Source organism: Haliotis cracherodii, unplaced genomic scaffold (genome assembly GCF_022045235.1).
Source record: "Haliotis cracherodii isolate W230 unplaced genomic scaffold, xgHalCrac1.p SCAF_3, whole genome shotgun sequence".
NCBI lineage: Eukaryota > Metazoa > Mollusca > Gastropoda > Lepetellida > Haliotidae > Haliotis > Haliotis cracherodii.
The window spans coordinates 8,602,262-8,618,770 of NW_027266286.1; the positions used below are offsets into that span (position 1 = coordinate 8,602,262).

Genomic DNA, 16,509 nt, shown 5'->3' on the forward strand with positions numbered 1-16,509 from the left:
ATGTTGAACATCACCGACATAACACATGACTACATATCCAGAAAAGCTGAGTAGTACTTTAAAAAAGTTAATTTAAAAAAACTAGAATATTTTTTTATTATGTTTATCTTTCAGAAAAAGTTAATAAAACATCATTTCTTTCAATGGGATCAAAGAATAAACACTGGGTCGTCAGAGAAAATAAAACATTACCAATTCTATAAACATCTTTCACTTAAGAGATGTTATGCAAATGTCTTACAATCTTTTGCGTTTCAGAAATTGTGGACAAGACCTTCTTACAAGCAAGAAATATAAAACCCTTGGCTAATTAACTCACACTATCTCTGGCATTTTATGATTTATTTGTGCATGAAGTTGCCGAAATATTCTTGATTAGGCAAACATTACAATTGCCAAATGAGCACTACTAGTGCCTTGGCCTACAAGAGGAAATGATGTACATGGAACTTAAATTACCCACGAGTATTGATTTTGGTTTTGGATCTAACAGCTCGCGAAATTTACGCTCATCAATGCGCATGCAAGCCAAGTTGATATATTCTGTAACACTATTGTCGTTTGCTACTGATGCCATTTTTCATCCAACTTAACACATTTAATAGGCTTCCAGGATCACCAGCAAAATGAAATGCAGCCAAGCATTATCAGATACATTAGCTCTTCCAAGATGGACATACTTGATAGATGGCGGAGTCGCAATTCCCTATTGTTCCTCTTAATGTCAAATCAATCAGTACAAAACTTGTGTCTATGAACGATATAACTGCCATGTACAGCCAGTAATGTTGTGAAAGCAGCCCAAGCCAGAGACTTATTATGCTCATCTATACCATAGTGTCAAATCATAAGAAATTTTGTTTTACAGAAGATTATGATACACTGTATCATGACAGAGTATAACTAATTTTGACTGGGAAAAAATCTACTTGTATGAAGTTGAAATGCATTTAGGGGGAAAACAATTATAAATTTACATCCATCACGAACTTGCAGTTTCATTGATTGGATTGAGGAATGGGATGTTAACACAATACTCAAATTCACCTAAATCATGTCTACACAGACCCACAATTACTTTGAGGTTTTACTTTTCTTATTTGTTCTTCCCTTTGAGGCCTTCAGTACAGTTTGAAAGACGATGATCAGGGATCGAAACGCTGAATCAATGGCTGAATAACAAACTTTTTGTTGAAAGAAACAATTTCTAAAAATAGCATGACATGCTTGCAGAACATGATTTCTGAAAGAAAGCATTTCTTTCATTTCTGACAGGCAAGCCTTCATTATTTTGCAAACAGATTTTGATATCATTACCATAATACAAACATGTTTAGCAATACCCTAATAATTATTTCATAACATGTGAAGGACATTTCCAAATTTGACGCATCAGTGACAAAAATGATGTCCAATGCAATTCCCTATTTTGACTTGTACCACATGTTGCCATGTTTTTTTCCAGAGAACAATTGACCTGCCTTTGCATGTGTTTGTGACTGGTGCCACCGGTGGGGCAGAATACGCTCACCTCTTCACGAACACCTGGTATCATTAACTATTTGATAGTGATTCATAAACACATGCTCATGATATAGTCTGAAATGTACAATCGACTCTGCTTTATGCAGAGATTTCTATTGGATATGGAAAGGGTTTTGCCGCTTTGTTATTATTAATCATATAATAGACAAAATTCATGTTACAAAAATATGATAATAATAACAAAACAAAATGCACATATTCTTTCATAAATTCAAAGGCAACATCTTCACCATACAACACAATTCAAATACCATAAGACAATGCTATCTACACACAGAATGTAACACACAGGTTATGTTATATGAATGTGTTCCCTTTTATTGTTAGTACTATTCAATAAAAGGTAAATTTGTACTGTCAAAATACCCCTTAGGTTAATCCTAAAGATGTGACTTTTGTATAAGGGTTTTTTTGTCAGATGACAAAGTTTGTTTTAAATTATGTCATCACGTTTACTAACTAATAATAAATCTTACATTTACACAGTCTGCCCAGTGATACTGGAGAAGTAGAAAACAGGTAAAGTTTACACTGATGGTCAGCTGTTCATGGACACATTCCCATGCAATAATCTTGCATGGTGTTAAGAGGCTTTTGGAGCTATTATAACTGTCACAAAGTGTGATGGATACAATGCACTTTAGGTGTTTTAGTTGAGACTACACATTACTTACGACTGCTATTACTCTTATCTGTAAGGCATATTGTGGTGATGTAACAGGAACCAGGCTCATGCCAATTGACAGACCTGACACGTTTGATTCAATCCATGCTTGCTACTTCAAAAATAGTCCATTTATCTCGCAGTAACTTTGTTTATTTAAGTTTAACACCACACTCGGAAATATTCCTGGCAACCTGTAAATAATCAAACCTAGACCAGACAAACAAGTGACTGATATTATTAGCAGTTTCCAATGCCAAGCCTGACCACATAACCCATTATCTTCCATCAAGCGCAGGTTACTGGGAACTAATTCCAACCCAGACTATAGTCTAATCTAGTGGATCATGGCTCCTCTTTAACAGTTACTGACATACCACCAACATAATGTTATATAAACCTTTACTTGTCAATGTGATGTCAATAAATATTTCATTATCAATATCAATTCATTTTTAGTGAGTCATTATTTGGGTTATACATAAAAGAAACATTTTTATTACAATGAATGCTGAAGAAACTTTTAAACAGGTAGATAGTAAAAACAAGTAAACTGTCCTACAACAATTGTTGGAAAGGCTCCTTTCCTTCTGTTCTGTCAATGGCTCTTGAACTGATGCCGTGTACTTCAGTATCATTAGCTACTATTACATGATCTAAGCATGGCCTTTAGTGTACAAAGTGCGGAGACATGTTCCCTGCGATTCATCCATTAACCAAACATTAATAAGATTTCTCTACCCAATCCTCAAGATCTGGATCGAGCTCTGCGTGCCAAATCTGAACAATTCGCCCTGAAGATCTTTAGCTGCAGGCCAAAAGCAAGTAAAAGAATGTAATTTTGTCAAACATTCTAAATGATACAGCCTTTGCCCAAATCCCTATGGTACAGGTTTATATAAGCTTGATCAAATACTCAGATCTTTACCATTGCCAGCTATAATCATCGGATCTATGCTGTTGGCAAACTATCAATATCTCCAAGATCGCCAGGGTAAAAAATAGACAGCATCGATAGTTCTGAAGATGTACAGATTGCACTATCAACTTTGATCGTAACAGCCAACTGGTTTGATGCTGCCAAGAAGAAGTCTTCTTTCTCAAGTGCAATGAAGCAACATTTTTGTACCATGGGATAAAATTGACAGGATTTATCTCTAATGATCTACATATATGACAAGTCTTTCTGAGCTTGGCGGAACTTTTCTAATGCACATTTAAAAACTACAAAGTTACATTCTCTCATGGAAAAAAATCTGTTCCGTGTCAAGAGACGTCTCTTTGGCAGTAATCATGACCTTTCAGGTCTACAACAGCTTCAGGCACATCGTAATGAACAAATCCCCCCATCTGACTTTGATGATGACCTCTACTCATGAAGCAAGTAATTTTCCATTTCCTTTCCTTGTGATGTCAAGAGCAAAAACACTGTCATAATATGATGACAAATGATGAAACAGAATGAGTATAGGTTTCAGCATTATCATAATCTCTTGAGTGATTTTCTTAAAAGGACATATCTTCTAATGTCCTTCTTATGCTTGCATACCTCACAGACACACTTTTTCTATGCTTCATATAGTTAATAGAATAGGTCGAGAGGGGGAATAGATAGTGCCAAGGCGCTGTAGCTCACCTCAATATGTAGTCAACAGTTTAAAATGTAAACAGACAGAGACATGAAAAAGCTGTTGTTCTCATTGACAATAAATATCTTTAGAATAAATACCAAGGACAAAACATTAACACTAAAATCTAAGGATTTGATCAAAATATGTCATCATATGGAGAAAGATACAAAACTGACCTCCCTCATCAATACTAAAGGGAGAATGTTAAAATAATATTGAAAAAAATAAAAATTATGTTTTGAAACTAAATACATGGGGTAAAATTGTTGGTGGGAACAAGCATGTGTTGCTGCAGCTTCACTGGCCTAGTGGTTTCAGAGGGGAAGATGTTTATGATGCACAACGTACGAAAGACAAACAGGCTACAACATAAACTCACTTGACTTTGAGTCAGGTGAGCTACAACTAACTCCCAATTCATTACCACAATAAAGCATTGTAACAGCTAGACTCAATATTTTGGATACATATAATGTATAAAAACAACTCAAATTCTTCACAGATGATTATTTTAATTCATTCAAGGTATAACTCAAATTTATTATGTGTTTTTGTACTTGATAATAACAGCTGCTGTAAGTAAATATGCAAACATTAATTCATATGATGGAGCAGCATATATTCCATAGATGCTAAGGAAGACCTATATCATCTATGGTGGTGCTACCATCAACACATATCTATGGCCTTCAACTTGAGAACTAAACAACATAATGTGTGTTTTCACAAACTGATATATAAATGTCAACTGACAATTATGGGCAAAAGTTAACTGAAGTGGATCATTATGGGTTTGTTTTTTGTTTTTTGTTTAATGTCACACTCAGCAATATTCCAGCCATATGATGGCGGTCTGTAAAAAATCGAGTCTGGACCAGACAATCCAGTGATTAACATCATGAGCATCGATCTACAGAGAAACGATGACATGCATCAACCAAGTCAGCAAGCCTGACCACCCGATCCCAGTAGTCACCACTTACAACAAGCATAGTCACCTCTTACAGCAAGCGTGGTTTGCAGAAGACCCATTCTTTCCCTGGATTTTCACAGGTCTCATTGTTTGAAAGTGTAGTACAATAGGGTACCTCAGGTTTATGTTCACATACAAACTCAGTGCAAGGTTTTAAACAAATAGCTAAATAGCTACCTCTAGAGCAACTTGAGTGTCATCATGTGGTCAACATTAGACAAAACTCAAACATAAAAATGCTTTTAGTATAGACTACATTGGATTTTAATTGGTAAATTTGCTACAAGAGTTGATCTGAGAAAACTAAACCCAACCCACCTAATCCTAAAGATCACTAAGGGATGCAACTGAAGACACGAGATTTAATTCAAGCGGTATATATTTGTCCATTGGGTTCAACTGTATATACACACACAAATATATATACAGATATACCTGATGTATCTTATTGTATCTGTGCTGACTCCAAATTTAGAATCAGATCCCAACTCAAATGCCATGTTCAATAGAGTGATTTCAGCAATATGACTGTAACATGAGCCTTTCCACCACACAGAGATGAGTTTGTGTCAGTACCCTGGGAAACATCACTGTCAGGCCACAAGAAGGTAATTCATTTAACATGTGACACCGGAATGACAAGGTACTGATTTCCTCAGTGGCGCATCATCCACACTTGAACATCTAACTGAAATACAGACACTAATCTACCAACACAATGATAAAAGGGGTACTCACTGTTCGCTGATACGTATCCAATGGAAAGACATACAAGGAGGATGTTAGTCCAGACCACAAATTTGTTTTCAAATCTGTACATTTTCTGCAAAAAAAGAAGAAAGAAATTAAATAAAGACAGTTGTGAGCAAGTAGGATTGTGTTGAGATGTACAATTTCTGTTCATGCAGAGTCAGTGGAAGATGGTTTTGTGTCGTGAGATTTTCTCACAGCTTAATATAGTTATCTCTCCTAAGCAAAAACATACCTATCAAAGCTAAAAGTAGAATGTAGTCTCCTTATTTCATACATGAAGGGGATTGAAACTTGATAAGCTGAATATACATAGAACATGACTCAACATGTAAAATACATATATGTCTTGAATACACCCAAAATGGATGTCACAAAAACACAACTCTAAATAATTCAGCGTGTGCCAGCTGTTTTCAATCAATTTTAAATGTAATGCCCCATAAAACTATAAAACATTTTTAATCAGCATGTTGGCACATGGTGCAGCATGAATGCTTACTGGGCTAAATCATGTGTTAATGTCTTGTGAGATTACATTTTGACCTTCATTGCTTTACCAAGATAATTTGTGACACTTTTTACAGTATTGTACGTCATTAGGCACTTGATTGGGCCAGCACACGTGTTCCGTATTTCAAGATAAGTTTATCTAACACTCAACTCTGTTTATTCAACAACATAGCAGGTTAGCAACAACTCTGATTACATGACAACAGTTTGCAAAGCTAAATATGCCATTCATTTTCATTTCATCAACACCTTGCAGCCTATGGGCAATGAAAGACTGCATGCATAATCATCTACATCTGTTCAACATGTACATCAGCAAGCAAATCTGATGGTACACATACAAGGTGAGGTGAGGTGAAATGGGTTTAACGTCTCGTCCAAGATTATTGCACTTATATAGCGACATGCATGCATGTATGCGTGGCTACTTGTACTAGTCCGGACTGAAGCCGATTTATAGTGCAAGCACACTGAGATACCATGTGGCAGTTTAACAGACAGACGGATATTTTATTTTCATCTTACTGCTGTACATCATAAAAAACATGCATAAAATAGACATACATATGTTTTGGTCAGCCAATTTTGAGTTCCAGTTTTTGTTATTGGCTGCAAGCCTTTCCACCCATAAAAAACATGAATACCTCACTGAGACACAGTATACTGACTCTGAGCCGACCAGTCATTATGTTAGCCCCTTAATGCCAAGCACCACACAGAGTAACAACAAGTACCATCTTTTAACGTCTTTTGGTATCACGCAGCCGGGGATCGAACCCCGGACCTTCTGCTCTCTGGGTGGATGCTCTACCACTAGGGCACGGAGGCGGTTGGTACACATACAAACGTAATAGAAACACATATCCAAGGATTATATTTAGACTTTGTTTTCTTTGTGAATTTTCAGAACTTGAAAGTACATGTACATGTATAATTCTAGAAAAGACACATGCAACTGCCTGAACACAATTTCATTTGACTAATGTTCATATATCTTAGGAACATGCTTCTGTTAAAAAATTATCCTGAATTTTCTGTGTTTTTTTCCCCAAAATAAAGCTCTCCAAGATTCTGGGTGGTCTTATGTCTAGTATTTGTAAAAGATGAAATGTGAATAAATCTGTTTTACTTCTTTACCTCAGAATCCAAACATTTGAGTCCCAGCTCATATGCTAAACTGCCATATCAAAAGGTAATGATAACGCTTCAGATCTATTTAGAAAATTGCTATTCAATCATACTTTGAAAAGGAGACCTCTAGTTAAATTTTTTGTCTAGTCAAAAGGGGTGAAAGATCAAAGGAATGTAGTATGTCAGTGAACCTGAATGATATCATAGTCCCTCTCTTGTATTACAAATAAACCATAATGTCACAACACATGGTATTATCTCCGTAGACTCTCAGGTATAACACCATGGAATAACCATACCTGGTAAAGGTTAAAACTTCCCTAGCCAGACTGGTATATCACCACATATGTTACCAGTTAATCAATACGGCAAGCTATAAATCTTCCTGACAATCACCATCATGTAACTTTGCTTTGCACAAACTCTCTCTACATATCTGCCACTGATAACGGCAAATTGGACATGTAACATAAACAAGTTCAATATCCCTTCTATTGATGGATTCAAACAGCATCTCCACCCTAATTATCAATTACTACTATAAGGAAAATAATGACATAGACATTAGAAACGCTGCATATAACTGTTTCATAAAAAGTCATTATCACTCCATGATAATGATCAGTCTGTGGTAGATGCCTCCTCTAACAATAGGATTTACTTGTCTGATAAACGTTTCACAAACATACAAACTGTACCATGTCTAAATGACAGACATGTTCCTGTATGTAAACATGGTGTAGCCTAATCTTCCATCACCCTGTTAAGATAATCCATCAGCCTTCTCCTATATGTTTTATTGTAAGCAGCCAGTTATGATCCATGCCATAACATCATCATGAGACTACAGCTATTCAAGCTCTGCACAGCTCCAACTGCAATTGGCTTCTGAGTTCGGTTGAGTCGTCTCACTATGCTGACATCTGTAGTGTAGTGTATAGTCTATAGGCAACTAATGTAATTAGTAAACCAGTAAGGGATTAGGTCACAGTCTGTTTCAAATTTAGATCATACACGCTTTTACATATATAACACTATCATTTAAGGATTGACTGTGTATTTTTTTCAGTTCATTGAGGTATGAATCGAAACTTTGCTTGACACACCTACAAAGTCAATAGCCAATCAACAGAGAGTAGGATCATAGGACCTGTCAATTAAGGCAAGAGGCGAGAAAAACTGCAACAGTCAGACTTAATGAACCTGAAGAAATATATCCGGGAGAAGGCGGATGTTTCAAGCAACATGGTCAGTTACCACCAGATTCAAACATTAGTTCACTGAAAACGGGAAAACACAGTCGGAAAAAATGCTCGTTAGAAATGAAACCTGAAGACATGAAAGTTGTGGAACCGAGGCAAGCAGGAAAAAACAGCAAGAGAGCTTGCACGTTTTGCTGTTTCATTCCTTCTCAGCCTTCGGTTTCAAAGGGTAGTTTGGACAATGAATATGCATGAATGTCGCTAAATGTCCAGTGCATGACGATACACGTGAGCAGATATGGATTTCCCTCAACTGTAATATTGGGATTCCACAGTAATAAAAGTAGTGCGCCTCGGTGGGCGTGGCTTAATTTTCACATTCATTGGGAAATTAATGCAATAACACGTCACCAATTCACCAATGCAGGAATTTTAATGAACACAACGAAAATCTAATTATATATGAATATATGAAACATAATTCTAATCATGACATATTTCCTACTGTGAGACTTACCATGGGACAAACTTTTGTTTTGTTATAAACCACACGCTGATGACACTCAGTATCTGGAAACTCAGTGTGTAAGTTTCTCTTCACACAGTCTCCTTGTCATGTTCTTTCAACTTCTAAATCCCAATCAAAGACTTCAGAAAAACTGTTCTTGATTATTTGTATCCTAACATATTCACTAATCATGCTATGAAGTCATGATGGATGTAGTTGTCTGTATCTCTCTGCCTTAATTAACCAGGTTGGTGATTATCGCTGCCAAGGTGAACACTGTGTCTGGAGCTCACGACCACTGACAGTTCACTAATGCTGTTAATCCCCTCAAAGTGTTGGCATTCTGAGATTACACCATCTGGTCAGGACTTAGCCTTAGCTGAGGTTAGACCAAGTGCCTAAGGATAAAAAATCCTATTCTTATAACACCACAGATGTGCAAAAACGAAAACCATAGACTTCAATCCTCATGTGGTACGTTTCCAGAAAACTGACTAAAACATAAGTTTTGACACATTTGCCCAGCTCAAGCCTTCCAAGAATTTGGTCAGATATTCCAGGTTTTCCCTGAGTGTTGCTTTTACACAGTTTACATGAAGGAACACACAACTTTCTCCACAAAGAAACATGGTGGTCCTAATTTGGGAAAAGAAAATATGTAGATCATTTGCTTGTTAACGACTGCCCAGAGCATGTAGATGTACGACTGAAAGAAAAACCAAGACCAGATGGCCACCCTTCAAAGTACACAAAGTCAACATCTAGAGTCTGCATGTATGTTTATTACAGGTTTTAAAAGGTGAGTTGGCTGACATCCTACTGGTAAAGAAGGATAAGTTGAGGAGCATTCCAAGACCTGGAATCATAAACTGGGAGACTTGTCATTACTACCTAGCAATATTTTTAAAATGTTGTATTCTGCATGCAGTGCCTAGTTTCGGTCTATACAGGATAATTGAATTCTAAAACTTATACACACTTTCCCTTTAAATACCTATGATGAGAATGAGTAGGGTTTAGGGCTGGTACGGGTAACTTAGGTACCCGGGTCGGGTGGGTACTGAGTAGGACCCATGTACCCGCAGTGATATATTGTTCAATGACAAAAAGTATCTAGAACTCAATGGTAACACTACAAGTCACTTCTGACTTTTCATATCTTTGAATAAAGATATAACTTGAGTCAACTTCAGTGTATGCATGACCTGATTGTTAAATACATGTATCCAAATACGTTTTTCCAGTGCTATGGTAAAAAATACCCAATCGGACATTAAATTTTTGTACCTATCTCTTGAGACCTAAAGTGGGTACCTGGGTAGGGTAAGGTAATAGGGAGGTGGGTACCTGGGTAGTAAATTCGGACTCGTCCCAGCCCCAGTAGGTTTGTATGCCACCTTCACAATATTCAAGGTACTAGTATCTCATAATTGGGGACACCAAAAATGGGCATTGTACGTTACCCAAATGGGAAGTCATGAGAAGTATAAATACATTTTGAACTTTGTAGCACTCTATCTGGAACTTTCCTGGAATATTGAAGGACATCAATCCTGGGATTTCCAAAGATGAGATGCTACACATTTGCAAGAAATACATGGAATATTACTGGGACAAAAAATCCCTGGACCTTGTACAGTGGATGTAATAAACTTACATAATAAATCATAAAGCGAAATAATACCTTTGTGATTGTCTTGGGCTAATCAAGAAAAAAGAGTTTGGGGGTCCATGGTCTTTAATCAGAAATATTGTCAAGGGATGTTGGATACAGCATCTAACTCAGTGTTGAATATGGAACAGCATACATTCCCACATACAGGCTTCAAACCTTATATAACAATACATTCCTGCCAATATAATCAAAAGGCATGGATGTCTTTTTCTTCTGCTTCATTCACAGCAGTCCATCAGTAGGGATTTGGGGATGTTTTGAAATGTCAAATCCATTTTTATTATTGATGAAATTGAAATGCAGATTTTGCATGTGCTGCACTCAACTGTCATAGTTGTTCCCAAGGGGATGAGATCCATTCTTTGTAAAACAACAATTGATTGTGTCCATTGATGGTGCTCATAGACAGAGAACCTGCATAGGAATTGGAGCTCAGAACATGGAAGAGAAAGGGTGAGCATGGAACTGTTGGAAGCATCATGTATTCGGATATGAATTTGACTGTCTGGCTCATGGCTCTTCAGCTTAACAGCTTGCCTGCCTTCACTGTCTGCTGGGGCAGCCTTGTGGTCAAAGCATTTGATGGTCATGCTGATGATCTGGGTTTGTTCACCATATGAATTCAATGTGTGAAGCCTGTTCTTTGTGTCCTCCCTGTGATAGCGCTAATTCCATACTCACTCATACACTCATGGACTGGTAAAGAAATTTTAAACAACAACAGGCTGATCCTATCTAAATCAGAGATAAAACCCATGAGATCACACTTCTAGTGATCAAAGTTCAAACACTAAAATGGTGATTTGAGTTCAGTTTCCAATCTCTACTTTAGAATCCCCAAAGAATGAACGAATGGGAAATGTGAATTAATTCATTAAAAGACTGTATCTTGCTTTATCCCCTACTTGTCTGTCCTCCTTGCCGGGTTGCTATGGTAGTCCAGGTAATACGAAAATACATTCTGAAGGCAGAGGGCCCCTTCAAAAACGATGCCAGCTGATGCCAGCCGTGCTACAACTTGCTTTATACTTCAATACTTCAACACTGACTCACAAGTCACAGCTTTAAGATCACTTTGTGGAACAGCACCCTTAATTTTATTACCCACATGGGCAAATCGTATAAAGCCCTTTCTAAGTGAAAATCCCCTTTTCAACTCTCTTCAATTTTCCTCAAATGAGAAAAATATTTAGTAAGACTCCCTTCATGCAAAGTTAAACTGACAATTCCCATGTGAGGAATATTCACTTTAAGGAATACTGAAAGTCCTTCATTATGAGAAAAATATACTGCTGAACGATTGATAAATATTTCACTTCCATTCATGTCAAGGCTATTCCATCACATTTCCATATACAGGACTTCGTCAAAAACTTTGCAGGAGTTCCTCGACCACCTAAGAACCTGTCCCAGTTGTGTTGCCTATGTAAATCTATGTGTACTATATATATCAGGCCTGTATACCTATCACCAGCAGCTGTCCTGTATACATGAAGCTCACTAGCTGTCTGACAGTTGTGCTGCTGTTTGAGAAAACCTATCCTGTAAATGTTTCAACTGTAGTCTTGAACTGTGTTGAGGAGCAGATTGAAACATAAACAACTCCTTCTGGTTTGGAATGACACAATTAGCTCTGCCATTGAAGATGTTTGTTGAACATTCAGTTTCTTTTGAGATTCTGTATTCAAATGCCTGTCATATGATATTAGTTTAAGTGTGGCCCTGGTTTATTCTGTTCAACTACAAGAGAATATAATTCAACAAATTAACACACTGAGTGACACACATATAATGCCCTAATGGTTTAAAGTGTCCACGCATGTTCTCAAAGACAACCAAACTATAAAATAGCTAGTGAATATATTAACCGAAAAAATACTAAGACAGGTTTTTAAACGTGCCCTGTCAGTGAGTGGGTTAAATGCTGATTTGAACAGTATTTTACTTATAACACAGCATGACAGCTTAATGTGGAAGGAAAAGCCCAAAGTGACACAGGTATTGGATTCTTAAACTTTGGTAAAATACACTAACATGGGTATGGTGCTAAAATACAAAGGATCACAATGATGGCGAATTTTGGATTTGAACCCAAAACCTGAACATTCTAACATGGATAAGGGTTTTAACTCTGCACAGTTTCATCTTATGTGAACATATACCCCAAAACGATCACGGAATTGACCACTGGTTGGCATGACCATCTACAAAACAAAAACACTATTGGTTAATTTTCAAGAAATAAAGACTTCTACAAACATAGGCTACAATGTATAATACATATTAAAGAATAATAAAAATAAAAACAAAATACCAAATATTTCATCACTTCAAAAAAGTACATTAACTTTCAGCACGACTAATGATGATCACCAAAAGATGAAAATTGTTGGCCTTTCAGGAATGTCAGATTTCCAGACTAAATCTTGATGGATGACTTCTCTAAGTCAAAACCATAAGTCAGCAAATCATAGAAGGAATGTGAAAAACAAAGGCATAAATGTTATGTGAACACCTAACATTGCTTCACTGAATTGTCTGGCTTTACCCAAATGTTACAAGAACACCTAACATTGCTTAGCTGAATTATCCATCGTTACCCAAATGTTACAAGAACACCCAACATTGCTTCACTGAATTATCCGTCGTTACCCAAATGTTACAAGAACACCCAACATTGCTTCACTGAATTGTCTGGCTTTACCCAAATGTTACAAGAACACCCAACATTGCTTCACTGAATTGTCTGGCTTTACCCAAATGCTACAAGAACACCCAACATTGCTTCACTGAATTATCTGGCTTTACCCAAATGCTACAAGAACACCCAACATCGCTTCACTTAATTGTCTGGCTTTACCCAAATGTTGATAATGGTGAATGAGACTGTGTAAACTTTCATTTCACTACATTTCTGTAATTGTCATTAGTAGTTTCATATCATGGCATAAATAATTTATTGGATGTAAATTTAGTTATACGTGCATTGCCTTACACTAGTTGGACAAGGATACATAAAAAGTCAATTCAACCAATACTATGTCAAATACCATGTTTGCTTCATCAGGAAAGTGCCTTAAGCTAGATCTAACAATATTACTATGCAAATCTCAATAGCCTGGGGAACCTGAAGAAATGTTACCATTTCTATCTATTTGTTTTTGCTTTAATCACTAGCAAATGGAATGATGAATTTTAACTTCTCTTACAATCATTTTTTTCCATTTAACACATTGATGGTTGACCATGCCTGTTGACCTGGACGCACTGTTCAGAAATGACAAATTACTTCTCTACATTTGCTGGAAAATTTGGCATACATTATTACCCTTGATAATAGCATATATAAACATATCTTCTCTTGCACAAGGACGTTGTAGTTCAGGTGTCTGCCGTTCTCATTCATTCTTTACTGAATCCTAGAGATTGTGAATGAAATATCGCTTGATTGACATAGAGAAGGAAACAAAGAATGCTGCACTTCAATCTCACCATATTTTACAATGCTAAAGAAATAGTCTTTCTAAAGACATGATAGTACCAAGAGCTCCATCACTCCAGTGAAGAGTAAATTACCCTCTCCAGCATGGCTCCATGGATTTCTTCACCTTTACTCCTACTTTTTAGTACAAAGATGCTGCACATAGATGTATCATCCTTCCTCTTCAGTTGACCCACATCTTCTCAGGATGACACTGGAACCTACTGGGATGAGTCGACCTTTCCACAAATCAATCTCACCAGGACACCAGGGATACCTATGATACATCTCCTTGTGCAACTCAATATCTTGGGTTAATGTACACTGCAAAGATATTTCTTGCCCTTCATATATATTTACATAAATTAATACCTCCAGAGTCTGTTTTTTCCTTCACAAGAATTATATTCTTAATAGTTGGGTTCCTTCATGACCAAACACAGATAGAAATTCTTGGCACATTTCATTGTGTGTATGTCTACAAAGTTAATAATTATTTTCATTAAACACAAATCAGAGAGAAGGATATCTGATAAAAGATCATCTGAGACTTATAAATTAATTCTTAGTTATTAAATGTTTTTTACACAGGCACATCAGACAAATGGAATGATGACCTATAAATCAAAACTTTTTCTCACTCAAGAGTAGAATCAATTTCAGTGCAGATTAACTTGGCAACTTCAGTAAACATGCAAACAACTACAGTGAGGAAAACTTAATTGGCAAGATCCCATTACAACCGGAGATTCCATCTAAACTTCATGACCAAATACACAGCTTTGATTAAAGATAGATTTGAAGTTAATTGTACATACATTTACAAATAGTCTCTCACCATCCATGACATTTATAAATTTAGCATGGTCTAATTTCGAGGCAATTTATAAAAACAGGCACTTTATACATGTTTTATCTCCTGCCATTACCTTCCTCACTATGTAATTACCCCATCAGACTGACCACACAGTAATTGTACACATGAACAGACAGTGAGCCCATTCATTATGAGATAATCTGCACACAACCATACCCGTCCTTTTATCTTCCTACCAGAAATGCTCATTAACTGGTAATTAATTGAACTCATAAAAATAGCTACACCAATGTTCAACCATCCCATATGAGATCCAGCCGACAGGATATTCCTTCTGGTTCTAACCTGTCTGGCCTTTGGTAGTCTAGGCTGAAACTAACCATCAACTTAAAACATATATTGGCTTTCTTAATGTAATGGGCAATATCTATTAGTACCACAGACCCTTGATGCCTCCTGAATACGGGCTTGATTTCAGTATGGTAGCAAATACCTGGACTTCAGATTTCCATAACTTTATTACTTCAGTGTGATTAAACATCTTAAGGAAAGTTATAACAACTTGGAGGGAAAATGATTTTGCTTTTGAATTTGACATCTTGTTTCACTGACTTATAAAAGTGGTCATTGAAGTTTTAGCAATGTTATCTGATTTAATATGCAAGGTATATGAGTGCATTGACAAAACATAAATAAGATACAATTTGTAAGTACTTTAATTTGTATTTTGCAAAATGATTTTACATCCTTTACTTCATGACAATGAACTTCGTATACCAAGGGATAATAAAGGAATAGAAAAATATACCTTTCTCATGGATTAAAGTCTGAAGCCCACTGATCAGAGGGTGGAAGGAATAAGGCTACGACATCAAGATAATTTTGTGTAACTCACAGAAAGACGTGAGAAGATACGGTTGGGGGGAAAATGTCAGATTTGAGTGGAGCTATTGAAGTCATTGAAAAATATCAGAGCAATTAATTTCAATCTTTAGTGAATTTCTTATTCTAAGGGCTTATTTAAAATTTCATAGCTAGAGAAGCGATGAAACCGGCAAAATCAAATCCAAAAGCACAGTGCAGCCTTTGGTTTAAACTTGAAATGGTCCACACTCAGGCATACATTCCATGTAATTTAATTCCTATAATTCAACAGGCAATTTAAGACATACCACGATGTTGGTTCCATTATCCAAGGTGAGCATAATAATATGACACCGGTGGCCGAATGTGAAACTTGTGCGGCATCTTCCACTGCCTCCCTGTCAGGGCGAGCATCACGATCACAGCATAACGTATGGCAATGATAGACTCGCTAATTGTCCTTATCAATATTTCAACAAGGTCTTATCAATACGTTATAATGCTGTTATCAATATTTATTTATCATCATTGGTAGTCTGGATTGTCAGGGTGCCACATTGGCATCAGCTGTCAGAGTGAAATAGTGTCAGTTTTGTCTATTTTGTTCAAAATTAACTATAACTTACACATTAACATCTGTAACTTACACATTAACATCTGTACATTTTTATTTCTCAAAGGTTTGTAATTTCGGTTTTGCCTTTGGCACAATATGTTTCTTTGTGTGTCAGGGCTTTGAGATGGGTTTTGTTCCT

At 36.5% G+C, this 16,509-nt stretch overlaps 1 protein-coding gene across 5 annotated transcripts in view; it reads right to left on the reverse strand.

Annotated features, from left to right (window-relative positions):
- LOC139474608 (bone morphogenetic protein 1-like) overlaps positions 1 to 16,509 on the reverse strand; it is a 299,859-nt gene that overhangs the window by 141,431 nt on the left and 141,919 nt on the right. For all 5 annotated transcript variants that reach the window (XM_071257682.1, XM_071257684.1, XM_071257685.1 and 2 more), the window contains exon 2: positions 5,552 to 5,636. In XM_071257682.1, the coding sequence (XP_071113783.1) occupies positions 5,552 to 5,633 (82 nt within the window). In that variant the 5' untranslated portion in view covers positions 5,634 to 5,636. The remainder of the gene's footprint in view (positions 1 to 5,551; positions 5,637 to 16,509) is intronic.